Here is a 13,716-nt window from a genome sequence, read left to right as displayed (position 1 = left end):
TGGTTGAAGATATCCCTCTAGTGGTGTGGGGGCTGTGCTTTGGCAAAGTGGGTGGGGTTATATCCTGCCTGTTTGGCCCTGTCCGGGGGTATTGTCGGATGGGGTCACAATGTCTCTCGACCCCTCCTGTCTCAGCCTCCAGTATTTATGCTGCAGTGTCGGGGGGCTAGGGTCAGTCTGTTATATCTGGAGTATTTCTCCTGTCTTATCCGTTGTCCTGTGTGAATTTAAGTATTTTCTCTCTCTCTCTCTCTCTCTCTCTCTGTCTCTCTCTTTCTCTTTCTCTTTCTCTCTCTTTCTCTCTCTCTCTCTTTCTCTCTTTCTCTCTCTCTTTCTCTCTTTCTCTCTCTCTTTCTCTCTTTCTCTCTCTCTTTCTTTCTCTCTCTCTCTCTCTCTCGGACCTGAGCCCTAGGACCATGCCTGATGACTCCTTGCAGTCCACCTGGCCGTGCTGCTGCTCCAGTTTCAACTGTTCTGACTGCGGCTATGGAACCTTGACCTGTTCACCGGACGTGATATCTGTCCCAGACCTGCTGTTTTCTACTCTCAATGATCGGCTATGAAAAGCCAACTGACATTTACTCCTGAGGTGCTGACCTGTTGCACCCTCGACAACCACTGTAATTATTATTATTTGACCCTGTTGGTAATCTATGAACATTTGAACATCTTGGCCATGTTCTGTTATAATCTCCACCCGGCACAGCCAGAAGAGGACTGGCCACCCCTCATAGCCTGGTTCCTCTCTAGGTTTCTTCCTAGGTTCTGGCCTTTGTAGGGAGTTTTTCCTAGCCACCGTGCTTCTACACCTGCATTGCTTGCTGTTTGGGGTTTTAGGCTGGGTTTCTGTACAGCACTTTGAGATATCAGCTGATGTAAGAAGGGCTTTATAAATAAATTTGATTTGATTTAGACAGAAGCTGTTTTTCAGTCTCTCGGTCCCAGCTTTGATGCACCTGTACTGACCTTGCCTTTTGGATGATAGCGGGGTGAATAGCCAGTGGCTCGGGTGGTTGTTGTCCTTGATGATCTTTTTGGCCTTCCTGTGACATCAGGTGCTGTAGGTGTTTTGGAGGGCAGGTAGTTTGCCCCCGGTGATGCGTTGTGCAGACCACACTATCCTCTGGAGAGCCTTGCGGTTGAGGGCGGTGCAATTGTTGTACCAGGCGACGATACATCCCAGCAGGATGCTCTCGATTGTGCATCTGTAAAAGTTTGAGAGTGTTGTAGATGACAAGCCAAATTTCTTCAGCCTCCAGAGGTTGAAGAGCCGCTATTGCGCCTTCTTCACCACGCTGTCGGTGTGGGTGGACCTTTTCAGTTTGTCAGTGATGTGTACGCCGAGGAACTTAAAACTTTACACCTTCTCCACTACTGGGGGGGGGGGGGGTGCTCCCTCTGATGTTTCCTGAAGTTGAGTGAGAGGTTATTTTCCTGACACCACACTCCGAGGGCCTTCACCTCCTCCCTGTAGAATGTCTCATCGTTGTTGGTAATCAGGCCTACCACTGTAGTGTCGTCTGCAAACTTGATGATTGAGTTGGAAGCGTGCAAGGCCACGCAGTCATGAGTGAACAGCGAGTACAGGAGAGGGCTATGGTTGCAAGGACTGACCATTACATGATATCAAAATTATAGTTTTAACCATGTTGTTAGGATGTTTACATTTACTTTGTTTACAAACAGTGTAAAACAGACGTATATTTTGGGTTCTGATGGGGTTTGAGAATTGAACTAAGCGCCTGAGGCCTTCTGACCCACTGGGAATGTGATGAAAGAAATAAAATACTAAATAGATCATTCTCTCTACTATTATTCTGACATTTCACATTCTTGGGTTCACGTGTAAGAAAACTCCACGTGAAAAACATTCACATGTGAAAATCACATTTGCAGTTTCAATTGAAAATATGAAGTGAGATTTTTTTCCACCGGTGAAATTAGGGTGACCACATGTAAAATGCCCAATGAGGGACAAGGAAACAATTTTTCGGGACATTCACAGAATACATTCACAGAATACATTTATTTGGGACAGGTTAATAAATCACATGGATCGTCAAATGACCACATAGTTCTGCTGTATTAAGGTCAAGGCCTGTTAAAGGGGAAATCCTTAGTTGCTACATCCATTTTTGGATTATAAATGAATGATTCTTGAAGATTTGTTTAGAATCCCGTGGCATTATTTTTTATAATTATATAGCATGAAGAATACAATTGAACATAACTTAATAGAATATGTCCAAATTATTTCAAAGGAAGTGTGCACATGCGGCTATTCTGTGTTGAGCGGTTATTAACAAAGAAACTGGTTCTCCTACAGTATACAGATGAAGTTGAAAGTTTTCATACACCTTAGCCAAATACCTTTAAACTCAGTTTTTCACAATTCCTGACATTTAATCCTAGTAAACATTCCCTGTCTTAGGTCAGTTAGGATACCACTTTATAAGAATGTGAAATGTCAGAATAATAGTAGAGAGAATTATTTATTTAATCTTTTATTTCTTTCATCACATTCCCAGTGGGTCAGAAGTATACATACACTCAATTAGTATTTGGTAGCATTGCCTTTAAATTGTTGAACTTGGGTCAAACGTTTCGGGTAGCCTTCCACAATAAGTTGAGTGAATTTTGGCCCATTCCTCCAGACAGAGCTGGTGTAACTGAGTCAGGTTTGTAGGCCTCCTTGCTCGCACACGCTTTTTCATTTCTGTCCACAAATTTTCTATAGGATTGAGGTCAGGGCTTTGTGATGGCCACGCCAATACCTTGACTTTGTTGTCCTTAAGCCATTTTGCCATGACTTTGGAAGTATGCTTGGGGTCATTGTCCATTTGGAAGACCCATTTGCAACCAAGCTTTAACTTCCTGACTGATGTCTTGAGAAGTTGCTTCAATATATCCACATCATTTTCCTGCCTCATGATGCCATCTATTTTGTGACGTGAACCAGTCCCCCCTGCAGCAAAGCACCCCCACAACATGATGCTGCCACTCCCGTGCTTCACGGTTGGGATGGCGTTCTTCAGGCTTGCTAACCTCCCCATTTTTCCTCCAAACATAACGATGGCCATTGTGGCTAAACAGTTCTATTTTTGTTTCATCAGACCAGAGGACATTTCTCCATCTTTGTCCCCATGTGCAGTTGCAAACCGTAGTCTGGCTTTTTTATGGTGGTTTTGGAGCAGTGGCTTCTTCCTTGCTGATCGGCCTTTCAGGTTATGTCGATATAGGACTCGCTTTACTGTGGATATAGGTACTTTTGTACCTGTTTCCTCCAGCATCTTCACAAGGTCCTTTGCTGTTGTTCTGGGATTGATTTTCACTTTTCGCACCAAAGTATGTTCATCTCTAGGAGACAGAACGCGTCTCCTTCCTGAGCGGTATGGCGGCTGCGTGGTCCCATGGTGTTTTTACTTGCGTACTATTGTTTGTATTGATGAATGTGGTACCTTCAGGCATTTGGAAATTGCTCCCAAGGATGAACCAGACTTGTGGAGGTCTACAATTCTTTTTCTGAGATCTTGGCTAATTTCTTTGATTTTCCCATGATGTCAAGCAAAGAGGCACTGAGTTTGAAGGTAGCCCTTGAAATACATCCACAGGTACCCCTCCAATTGACTAAAATGATGTCAATTAGCCTATCAGAACTTCTAAAGCCATGACATCATTTTCTGGAATTTTCCAAGCTGTTTAAAGGCACAGTCAACGTAGTGTATGTAAACTTCCGACCACTGGAATTGTGATACTGTGAATTATAAGTTAAATAATTGTTGGAATAATTACTTGTGTCATGCACAAAGTAGATGTCCTAACCGACTTGTCAAAACTATAGTTTGTTAACAAGAAATTTGTGGAGTGGTTGAAAAACGAGTTTTAATGACTCCAACCTAAGTGTATGTAAACTTCCAACTTCAACTATATGCTTAATTTAGAGTTTTTTTTATGCCACTTGAGTTGTGATACAAATGTTGGGATATATGTTTAGATTTTGAATACATTCTAAGGCTGCATGGTGGAACTCTAATGAGGATTTTGAAAAAAGGCATGATCTCTGATTTGTTTATTGTGCCGGCTGCACACACTTCATCAGTCTCTCATTCACAATATGACAAGCACTAGATAATATTTTCAACAGGCCTCAGATATCCTGGCGGCAATTCCCCTTGTGTGGTGTAATGCCCCCTAAAAAAATCCATGCCTTTTGCGGCCTCCCTTGGGCTGAATATAATGAATATAATTCCCTTCTCCTGGCTGCAATGTTCCAAAGCACCTCTCGCTCACGTGGCTCTCTCAGATATCTCAATTCTTATTAGCCAATGCCAGTCACGTGATTGGGTCCTTCTCAGATGCATTTCAGCTAAGAACTAGGCTACAAGTGAATGAAGACATACACATCAGGGACGCAACTGTGTGTGTCCCTCTTATCGAATTCCGAGGAGCATATTGAAGATGTTAGAAGTGTCAACATTTATCCTACTTTTCATCAGCCAACAAGATGAGTAGGCCTACCGAACAGCAAAAGCACTAGCCTATGTCAATCTACTATTTCCCCATAGTACAAAAGTTGATCTATTCTTGTAGTCAACTTGTCCTTCTGTGCAATAAATTAATATTCAAAACATACTCGCATCAAAAAATCCTTTTAAAAGCATTGAGGCTGATGTAACAGATCAGAACGTTTAGCTTAAAATGTTGATAAACTATTAGGCTATTTCTTCACATTATAAGCGCAGCAATCTGCACACGGCAGTAGGCTATAAATGTGAATATTCCAAAATAAAATCAATTAGCGGAAATACACTGTTCTCGAAAGTGACAGCAAATGCAATTATGCATGTAATGCTGTATTATAAAGGTGTATTTTTATGGTGAAAATGATCTTCCCCAAACTTGAAACTCACATGCAGCCTATGTACAATATGCCAGTTAGGCTCTACACCGGTTATAAAGCAGATTAATGTGCTTCATTTTAAGAAGCTTTTTGGCCACAGTTGTGATTCAAACCTTATCAAAACATATAGGCCTATGGGCTAGGCTACATGAGGTGTGTGACTATGATTTGAACAATGTGCAATGCTCTGTTTCTTGCCTTAGTGGACAAGCTGGGCATCATTCACAAGTGATAAAATATTATTCACAAGTGATAGACCAATATTGTCACCCATCAGACTATTCTTAATTTAATGTTGTCTTTACATATACTAAAGAATATATGTGTGTAATGAGTTTTGATTTAGAATGGACCATTATCATGCACCTGTCTCGGAGCAGGGCCATGGGAAAAAATCTATGCACTTATCATCACCCTTTCCTTCCAGTTCTCTGCAGCCAATGACTGGAACGAACTGCAAAAATCTCTGAAGCTGGAGACTCATATCTCCCTCACTAGGTTTAAGCACCAGCTGTCAGAGCAGCTCACAGATCACTGCACCTGTACATAGCCCATCTGTAAACAGCCCATCTATCTACCTACCTCATCCCCATACTGTATTTATTTATTTATTTATCTTGCTCCTTTGCACCCCAGTATCTCTACTTGCACATTCATCTTCTGCACATCTACTATTCCAGTGTGTAATTGCTATATTGTAATTACTTCGCCACCATGGCCTATTTATTGCCATAACTTACCTCATTTGCACTCACTGTATATAGACTTTTTGTTTTCTTTTGTTCTACTGTATTATTGACTGTATGTTTTGTTTATTCCATGTGTAACTCTGTGTTGTTGTATGTGTCGAATTGCTACGCTTTATCTTGGCCAGGTCGCAGTTGCAAATGAGAACTTGTTCTCAACTAGCCTACCTGGTTAAATAAAGGTTAAATAAATAAAATAAAAAAAGAGCGAATGTAGGATGCTTTTCCCGTTGTGTCACTGATCCCTCTAGAACTTTCATTGCGCACACCTGGCCCCTATTCCCACCGATTGTATTTGTTTATATGTGCCCTTTGTTCACCATGGTGGGGTTGATTATTGTTACAATGTCCATTGGTGCGTGTGAGTACATGTGCTGTGTGTTTTGGGCTTTCGTGCCCTTGTGGATTGCGCAGATGATTACGGGTCTCGTCCCGTGCGTTCATCATTGTGCTCGTGTGTATTTATTCGAGGTACTGCTCGCTCTTTTGTTTGGGTTTCAACCCTGTGTTTTTGTTACGTTTTTGTTCGGTCTTCGGCCCTGTGCCTTTACACGGCACGCCGTAATTTGGGCTAAATAAAAACCCTATTACGCATTCCTGCGTCTGTCGCCCGACTCATTCATGCCATCGTGAAACGTGGTTCATTTTCATGCCAGCCAGGTAGGCTATACTCCTATTGTAAAGCAAAGCGATGTGCTTAATATTAGGACAGTTGATAAATAAATATAGTAGGCCTAGCCTAGAGAAAGCTGATGGGATCATCCTCTTTTTAATAGAGGCCATCAAAACTCTGTTTTCTCACGCAATTACATAGCCTATAGAATTGTGTTAGAAATGAGCCTGACGGAACAGTTCATTTCTTCCCCTTTGTAGAGCCAAGCCGATGCGCACTACAAAGGCAGCAAACATGCCAAGAAGCTCAAAGCGCAGGAGACTCCTAAACATAAGACCCTGAAAAACAACAGCACACCCAGCCAGGACAGAGGAAAGAGATTCATATCCTCCACCACCACCTCTTCCTTCTCCTCATCTTCCTCCTCCAGTATCGCTGTCACTGCCTGCAGCTCTGAACAACCAGGTTAATAGCTCCTCTTGTTTAAGGTTGAGTTCCAAATGGCACCCTATTCCCTACATAGTGCATTACTTTTGACTAGAGCCCTATGTGGGCTCTGTATAGGGAATAGTGTACCATTTGGGACAGGCCCATTGTCTACTCCGAATATTTAAGCTGCATGCTCTATACAGCCGTTGCCTTATTGGCCTTTGTCTCAAGCGTTTGGACTTGTGATGATGTTAAGTGTGTTTGTGAGTGTGTGTGTATATGCTTCTCTGTGTATTATTGTTATACCTCAGCTCAGAGGAGCTTGTGAACATGTGTCAGGGTCATTTGAATATGGTGCCTACATCAATGTGCTGAGTTGGATTGCTAAAGTCACTGACCTATGAAAGTGGTGTTGGATTGCATACCCATTGATCTGAGTTGGGAATGGTAGGCTACACTACCACCTGGGCTGTTGCTTGGTTTAGTGATAGATGTATTCGTGCTGGATAAGTAGTGGTGGATCCCAATATCAATAATTTGTTATGATATCGATATGAGCAAGGCATATTGTGAATAAGTTTAACCCCGCCACAGCTTAGGGATGGGGCTGGAGAAATGTAAGCACCTGCAAATTCATAGACAAAGCTATGGATGCAGGGAATGACCATCCATGATCTCAACATTATAGGCAAAGTGGCCATCAACAGTTACATTGTTTACAAACAATGGAGTAAACCAAGCTTATATTTTGGGTTCTGATCTGTCACGACAGTTGAATTAAGCTCATGTGGCATTCAGAAGTTACTGTATATTCTTAAAGAATCAATTTATGTACCAATTGCAGATTGCCTGTAAAAAATATATTTTTAAAAAGCACCATCATCATGTGTACGTTCGGTTCCTCCGCAGTTCAGCTCAAATTTACTGGCTAATTCATAGTCACGAAAAGGAAGAAATCGGTCCAAAATGGGGAGGTAATACCTGAAATTGTGTTTTCGTTTTGCTACAGCGTACCCCTATTTACACGACCCAGAGCACTGCTTGACAGCAGCTGTGGAAATGCTCTCTGACTCATCAATCCTGAACAAATGGAAGTCAGACGTTAGGTTAGATTAAGGTTAGATAAAACCATAGAGGGAGTCTTCTCTTATGGTAACAACGGCATGTATCAATACCTTACAGACATGCAATTCAGACTAGTTTAATACCTTTGATACATGCAATTCAGACTAGTTTGAGAGAGAAAAGGCTCTCAACTCATTCATTCAATTGATCACAGATTGCATGTATCAATGCCCAATTCTGTGGCCTGCATGGTCAATCGGTCTAAGCCGCTGCCTCCAGAATACAGCCCCTGTATCAGTGCAAGCGTGGTTTTGAGCTAGTGTCCTATCTAATAAAATACACACACAAAAAAAGCCCAATACCCCTACTTACTAACTCTGTAGCACAACACTGTGTTAAGTGGGTTATGAGGTGGTTTAACTGTTGTATCTGTTTGTTTGGATAAAACCCTATTTTAATTGAAAATCAATCTCTACACCATGGCGTCTTCAAAATCGTTTTTCCCAGCTGCTGGCCTGGCATTGGCGCCCTCATCTATCCTGTGTAAACCTCTGTGTGAGCCCACACCTGCCAGTCCGGCCCCAGAGATGCCAAAGCCCACCCTCACTAAACCAACCCCAGTGCCTGCTGTGCCTGCTGCCCCCGCCCCGTACAAGCACTCCGACGAATCAGAGGAGGAGAAGGCCAAGAAGCTTCTCTACTGTTCGTTATGCAAAGTGGCCGTCAACTCCCTCTCCCAGCTTGAGGCTCACAACACAGGTCAGCTAAATGGAATCTATTAGTTGCTAATTGTTCACGTGAAATTTTGGCTATGGTTCATATACTGTACATATAATGTAAAAATACATTTATTATCTGGACAGGTGTAATTTCTGTCTATCTATGGGATGTGCCCCTTTTGGCTCAAGAGCACCTTTTAAATGTGACGAATAGCCTCTTTAATTTTCTTGCTTGTTATTCCACATCCTTACCAGGTTCCAAGCACAAAACGATGCTGGAGGCGAGGGATGGAGCAGGGCCCATCAAAGCCTATCCCAGACCAGGGACTAAGCTCAAGGTCCAGGCCACCATCACCAAAGGCTCAGGCCTGCAGAACAAGACGTTCCACTGCGAAATCTGTGATGTCCACGTCAACTCAGAGATCCAGCTCAAACAGGTAAAGAAATAGACAATTACAGACAATCTCAACATTTATTCATTGAATTGATCACAAATCCAAAATAATACATTTTACCTCTGTACAACAAGTGGATTGAGTTCGCAGAACAATTGCCTCTGTGTGTGTGCAACACAACAAAATCCTGTACCGCAGTATAGTTTTTTATTTCTACAACTTTTTGTGTATGTGCCATGCCATTGCCTGTGTAGTCAAACTGCATTTGAAATGTCTATAGTATGATATGTCATCTTGCAAAGTTGATCATATGAAGTCTCTAATTCATTTGTATTTGAATTTTGTATTTTTTTGTGTTTTTCTCCCACAGGTACTATCACATAATTACACTGTCAATCTCCACCACAATTAGCAGTTAATAACTTCACATTTATAATGAATAGGCCTAAGGCATGGGTTTTCATTTTCTGGATGGCCGCATTATGTGCAGGCATTTGTTCCAAATGTTTAAAAAAAACGGATAAACTAGTCTTGATTTAAAATGTATTATTTCGATCAGTCATGTGTTAGTACTGGGCTGGAATAAAAGCCTGCACATACTGCGACCCTTTAAGACCAGAGCTTCCCATCCCTGAGATATGTCCTACAATGAAAGGTTACAACTAGATCAAACTGATTTGCTCTGAAGAAATACGAAATCAGTGCCAGTTTAGTGATTTGCTTACGTCGGCCATATTGAGTTTGTATATACACTATGTTTCAACTGAGTATGAACGACTTTGAAAGGTAATTTTCATGCGCCTACAGGACTAATGTCAACCCGTTTTTGTACTTGTTTCAGCACATTTCCAGTCGGAGGCACAAAGACCGAGTGGCCGGGAAACCCTTGAAGCCCAAATACAGTCCTTACAGCAAGCAGAAACACAGCACCGCCACCACCACACTAGAAGTAAGGCAGTATTATCATCAGTCATTTTCCTCAATTTTGGTGGAGATTTGTCAAATCTACACTGAGTGCACTAAACATTAAGAACATGGCAGGTAGCCTGGTGGGCAGGAGTGTTGGCCTGTAACCGAAAGGTTGCTGGATCAAATCCACAAGTTGGCAAGGTAAAAATCTTGTCATTCTGCCCCTGAGCAAGGCAGTTATCCCACTTTTCCCCGGGCGCCGATGACGTGGATGTTGATTAAAGCAGCCCCCCGCACCTCTATAACTCAGAGGGGTTGGGTTAAATGAGGAAGACATATTTCAGTTGAATGCATTCAGTTGTTCAACTGACTAGCTATTTCCTTTCCACCTTCCACCTTTCCACCTTCCTTTTGCCCTCAGAACAACCTCAATTCGGCAGGGCATTGCCTCTACAAGGTGTCGAAAGCGTTCCATAGGGATGCTAGCCCATGTTGACTCCAATGCTTCCGACAGTTGTGTCAAGTTGGCTGGATGTCCTTTGGGTGGTGAACCATTCTTGATACACATGGGAAACTGTTGTGCGTGAAAAACCCAGCAGTGTTGCAGTTCTTGACACACTCAAACCGGTGCGCCTGGCACATACTACCATACACCGTCCAAAGGCACTTAAATATTTTTTCTTGCACATTCACCCTCTGAATGGCACACATACACAATCCATGTCTCAATAATTTCAAGGCTTAAAAATCCTTGTTTAACCTGTCTTTTCCCCTTCATCTACACTGACTGAAGTAGATTTAACAAGTGACATCAATAAGGTATCATAGCTTTCACCTCGATTCACCTGGTCAGTCTGTCATAGCACACTCAATGTATATACACTATGTTTCCAGACGAAAAGAGAATATCAAGTCACTGAAATAATATCCAGTATCCTGAGAAAATGTCCTGAGATAATATCTGTTTTAATTCAGTTGACAATGTACAGAATTAACTGTATTATCTCACCCGGTGGCTGTTCTCTTTTAATTGATATTACACATTGCCTATGGGTAGTCTGTTTGAGCAGAGAGGCTAGAGTAGTCTCTCTGATGGATTAGTTTACAGATTTATTTGTTGACTAATCAGTCAATTATAGAATTGGATAGCATTACACATCTTACCCCATATGAATTGTTGTGTCTCATGGAGTTGTTCTCTTCCCCTCAGGCTAAATTGGCATTCCAGAAGGACCTTGTGAAGCCCCTGTCTCAGTCTTTCCTCTCCCGCCCGTTCATCCCCACCACCATACCCTCCATCTCCCTCCACCCGCGGCCCAACACCTCCGTCTTCCAGAAAACCGCCCTCCAGCCCTCTTTCCTGCGAGCGGCTCCTGGCCCTATCCGGCCAACAGGAGGGTCCATCCTCTTCGCCCCATATTAACCTTTGAACCCCTCATCCCGACCACCTGAGCACAGAGGGAGGTCCAGCTTCGTGTGTACAGTGTCCATATTATGACAGCCTCAGAGTCAGAAGTGGTTGGTGTCAAACTGTTCCTCAGAGAGCTCTGAAATGTGTATGAGAGGTGTTACCATGGCAACGTTCACACTGGGGCAGTCAGGATTACGGAGCTTGACCCGACAACATGTTTCTCTTAAACCTGCTGAACCTTAACCGAGGGGAGCATTGAACTGTCTACCCCCTGATTGACTTGAATTACCGCGGTTTCTCGGCACAATGTAAGGACAACACCAGTCACGTGTACGGGTGTCCTATTAGGACAGCCTCAGTGTCAGGACTTGTTTCAATCTCACCTTACACATGATCGGTGTGAATTTGTTGTAGTGCTGGACAGCAGAGGAAGTGCTGTGTTGTTTTAGACCGATGATGGGGGCTAGCTTGTCTCCAGTGTTTGTATGGTGGAGAAAGCTATGGGATACAGTGCCATGATTGACCTCAAATCAGGCATCTCATCTTTTTTTCTAACTCTTGTGGGCTGAACAACTGACACCAGCTGCGATTAACTCTTTCAAAGCCACAATAAACATCCCTGCAAAATCTGGGATGTTTACCTTCGGTCCTTCAATTTCAGTGTTATTATAAGATAAACAACTGTTTGTTTTTCCAAAGACAAAATGGAGAATTACACATTAATGCTGCCCTGCCTGGTGTCTGGCAGGGACGTCATGGGCCTTTGATTTCTATGTGATGTCAATGTTTTTGTCAGGGCACTGTATTGTGACCCCTTAATGCAATAATGTACAGAGTTTTAAGATACATGTACAGTATATACAAAACTATGTTAGGTAGTATTGTAACAGAGAGTACTAGAAATAGAGTTTATGCACACATTGTGGTTTGGAGAGTTTGGAAAATACTGCTTTAAACTTTCTTTGAAATCAAGAAACGAGATATGAATGTTATAGTTGTGCTCCTTTAAGTACAGAATTGTGAGCTTAGGATCAAAATTGAATAATTGCCTTCTCTGGATGACACAGTGATGTCCTTTGCTATGCAAGAAGTTGATAACTATTGTCACCACATTTTAAGCGATATTGTGTACGGTTTTAACCACGGCAACAACAGCAAGATTTAACCTGTATGGTGTTAATATTACGACACCCTCATTCTCAGCAGGACTTGTTTCAATCTTAGCAGGACTTAGGCTGTCCTAATATGGACAACGTCAAACAGAGTTGATTACAATGGAAGGTGGCTAGATGTTTATCCATAGGATTTCTTTGAAGGTATGCCTTCAGAAAGTATTCATACCCCTTGACTATTTCCACATTTTGTTGTGTTAGAAAATGGGCTTAAAATGGATTTAATTGTCATTTTTGATAACGATCTACACAAAATGTAATGTGAAAGTGGATATTTTTTTAGAACATTTGTAAAAACTATTAATGAAAAATGTAAAACGAATTTATCTTGATAAGATACAATTGAAGTTGGCAGTGTACATACACCTTAGCCAAATACATTTAAACTCAATTTTTCACAATTCCTGACATTTAATCCTAGTAAAAATTCCCTGTTTTAGATCAGTTAGGATCACCACTTTATTTTAAGAATGTGAAATGTCAGAATAATAGTAGAGGGAATGATTTATTTTAGCTTTTATTACTTTCAATGCATTCCCAGTGGGTCAGAAGTTTACATACACTCAATTAGTATTTGGTAGCAGTGCCTTTAAATTGTTTAACCTGGGTCAAACGTTTCGGGTAGCCTTCCACAAGCTTCCCACAATAAGTTGGGTGAATTTTGGCCCATTCCTCCAGACAGAGCTGGTGTAACTGAGTCAGGTTTGTAGGCCTCCTTGCTCGCACACGCTTTTTCAGTTCTGCCCACAAGTTTTCTATGGGATTGAGGTCAGGGCTTTGTGATGGGCAATCCAATACCTTGACTTTGTTGTCCTTAAGCCATTTTGCAACAACTTTGGAAGTTTGCTTGGGGTCATTGTCCATGTGGAAGACCCATTTGCGACCAAGCTTTAACTTCCTGACTGATGTCTTGAGATGTTGCTTCAATATATCCACATCATTTTCCTGCCTCATCATGCCATCTATCTTGTGAAGTGCACCAGTCCCTCCTGCAGCAAAGCACCCCCACAACATGATGCTGCCACCCCCGTGCTTCACGGTTGGGATGGTGTTCTTCGGCTCGCAAGCCTCCCCCTTTTTCCTCCAAACATAATGATGGTCATTATGGCCAAACAGTTCTATTTGTGTTTCATCAGACCAGAGGACATTTCTCCAAAAAGTACAATCTTTGTCCCCATGTGCAGTTGCAAACCGTAGTCTGGCTTTTTTTATGGCGGTTTTGGAACAGTGGCTTCTTCCTTGCTGAGCGGCCTTTCAGGTTATGTCGATATAGGACTCGTTTTACTGTGGATATAGATTATTTTGTACCTGTTTCCTCCAGCATCTTCACAAGGTGCGTTGCTGTTGTTCTGGGATT

The 13,716-nt window shown here is 42.2% G+C and overlaps 1 protein-coding gene across 3 annotated transcripts in view; it reads left to right on the top strand.

Annotated features, from left to right (window-relative positions):
- The window catches only part of LOC115179199 (zinc finger protein 385B), a 150,812-nt gene extending 137,983 nt beyond the window's left edge, over positions 1-12,829 (top strand). Inside the window, exons 5-9 of one of the 3 annotated variants that reach the window (XM_029740577.1) lie at positions 6,520-6,724; positions 8,261-8,512; positions 8,728-8,909; positions 9,709-9,816; positions 10,987-12,829. In XM_029740577.1, the coding sequence (XP_029596437.1) occupies positions 6,520-6,724; positions 8,261-8,512; positions 8,728-8,909; positions 9,709-9,816; positions 10,987-11,199 (960 nt within the window). In that variant the 3' untranslated portion in view covers positions 11,200-12,829. The remainder of the gene's footprint in view (positions 1-6,519; positions 6,725-8,260; positions 8,513-8,727; positions 8,910-9,708; positions 9,817-10,986) is intronic. The other 2 variants (XM_029740579.1, XM_029740578.1) reach the window with 2 other exon arrangements.
- Positions 12,830-13,716: the final 887 nt, after the last annotated feature.

This window comes from Salmo trutta, chromosome 39 (assembly GCF_901001165.1).
Source record: "Salmo trutta chromosome 39, fSalTru1.1, whole genome shotgun sequence".
NCBI classification, from domain to species: Eukaryota; Metazoa; Chordata; class Actinopteri; order Salmoniformes; family Salmonidae; genus Salmo; species Salmo trutta.
This window is presented reverse-complemented; position numbering and strand designations above follow the sequence as displayed.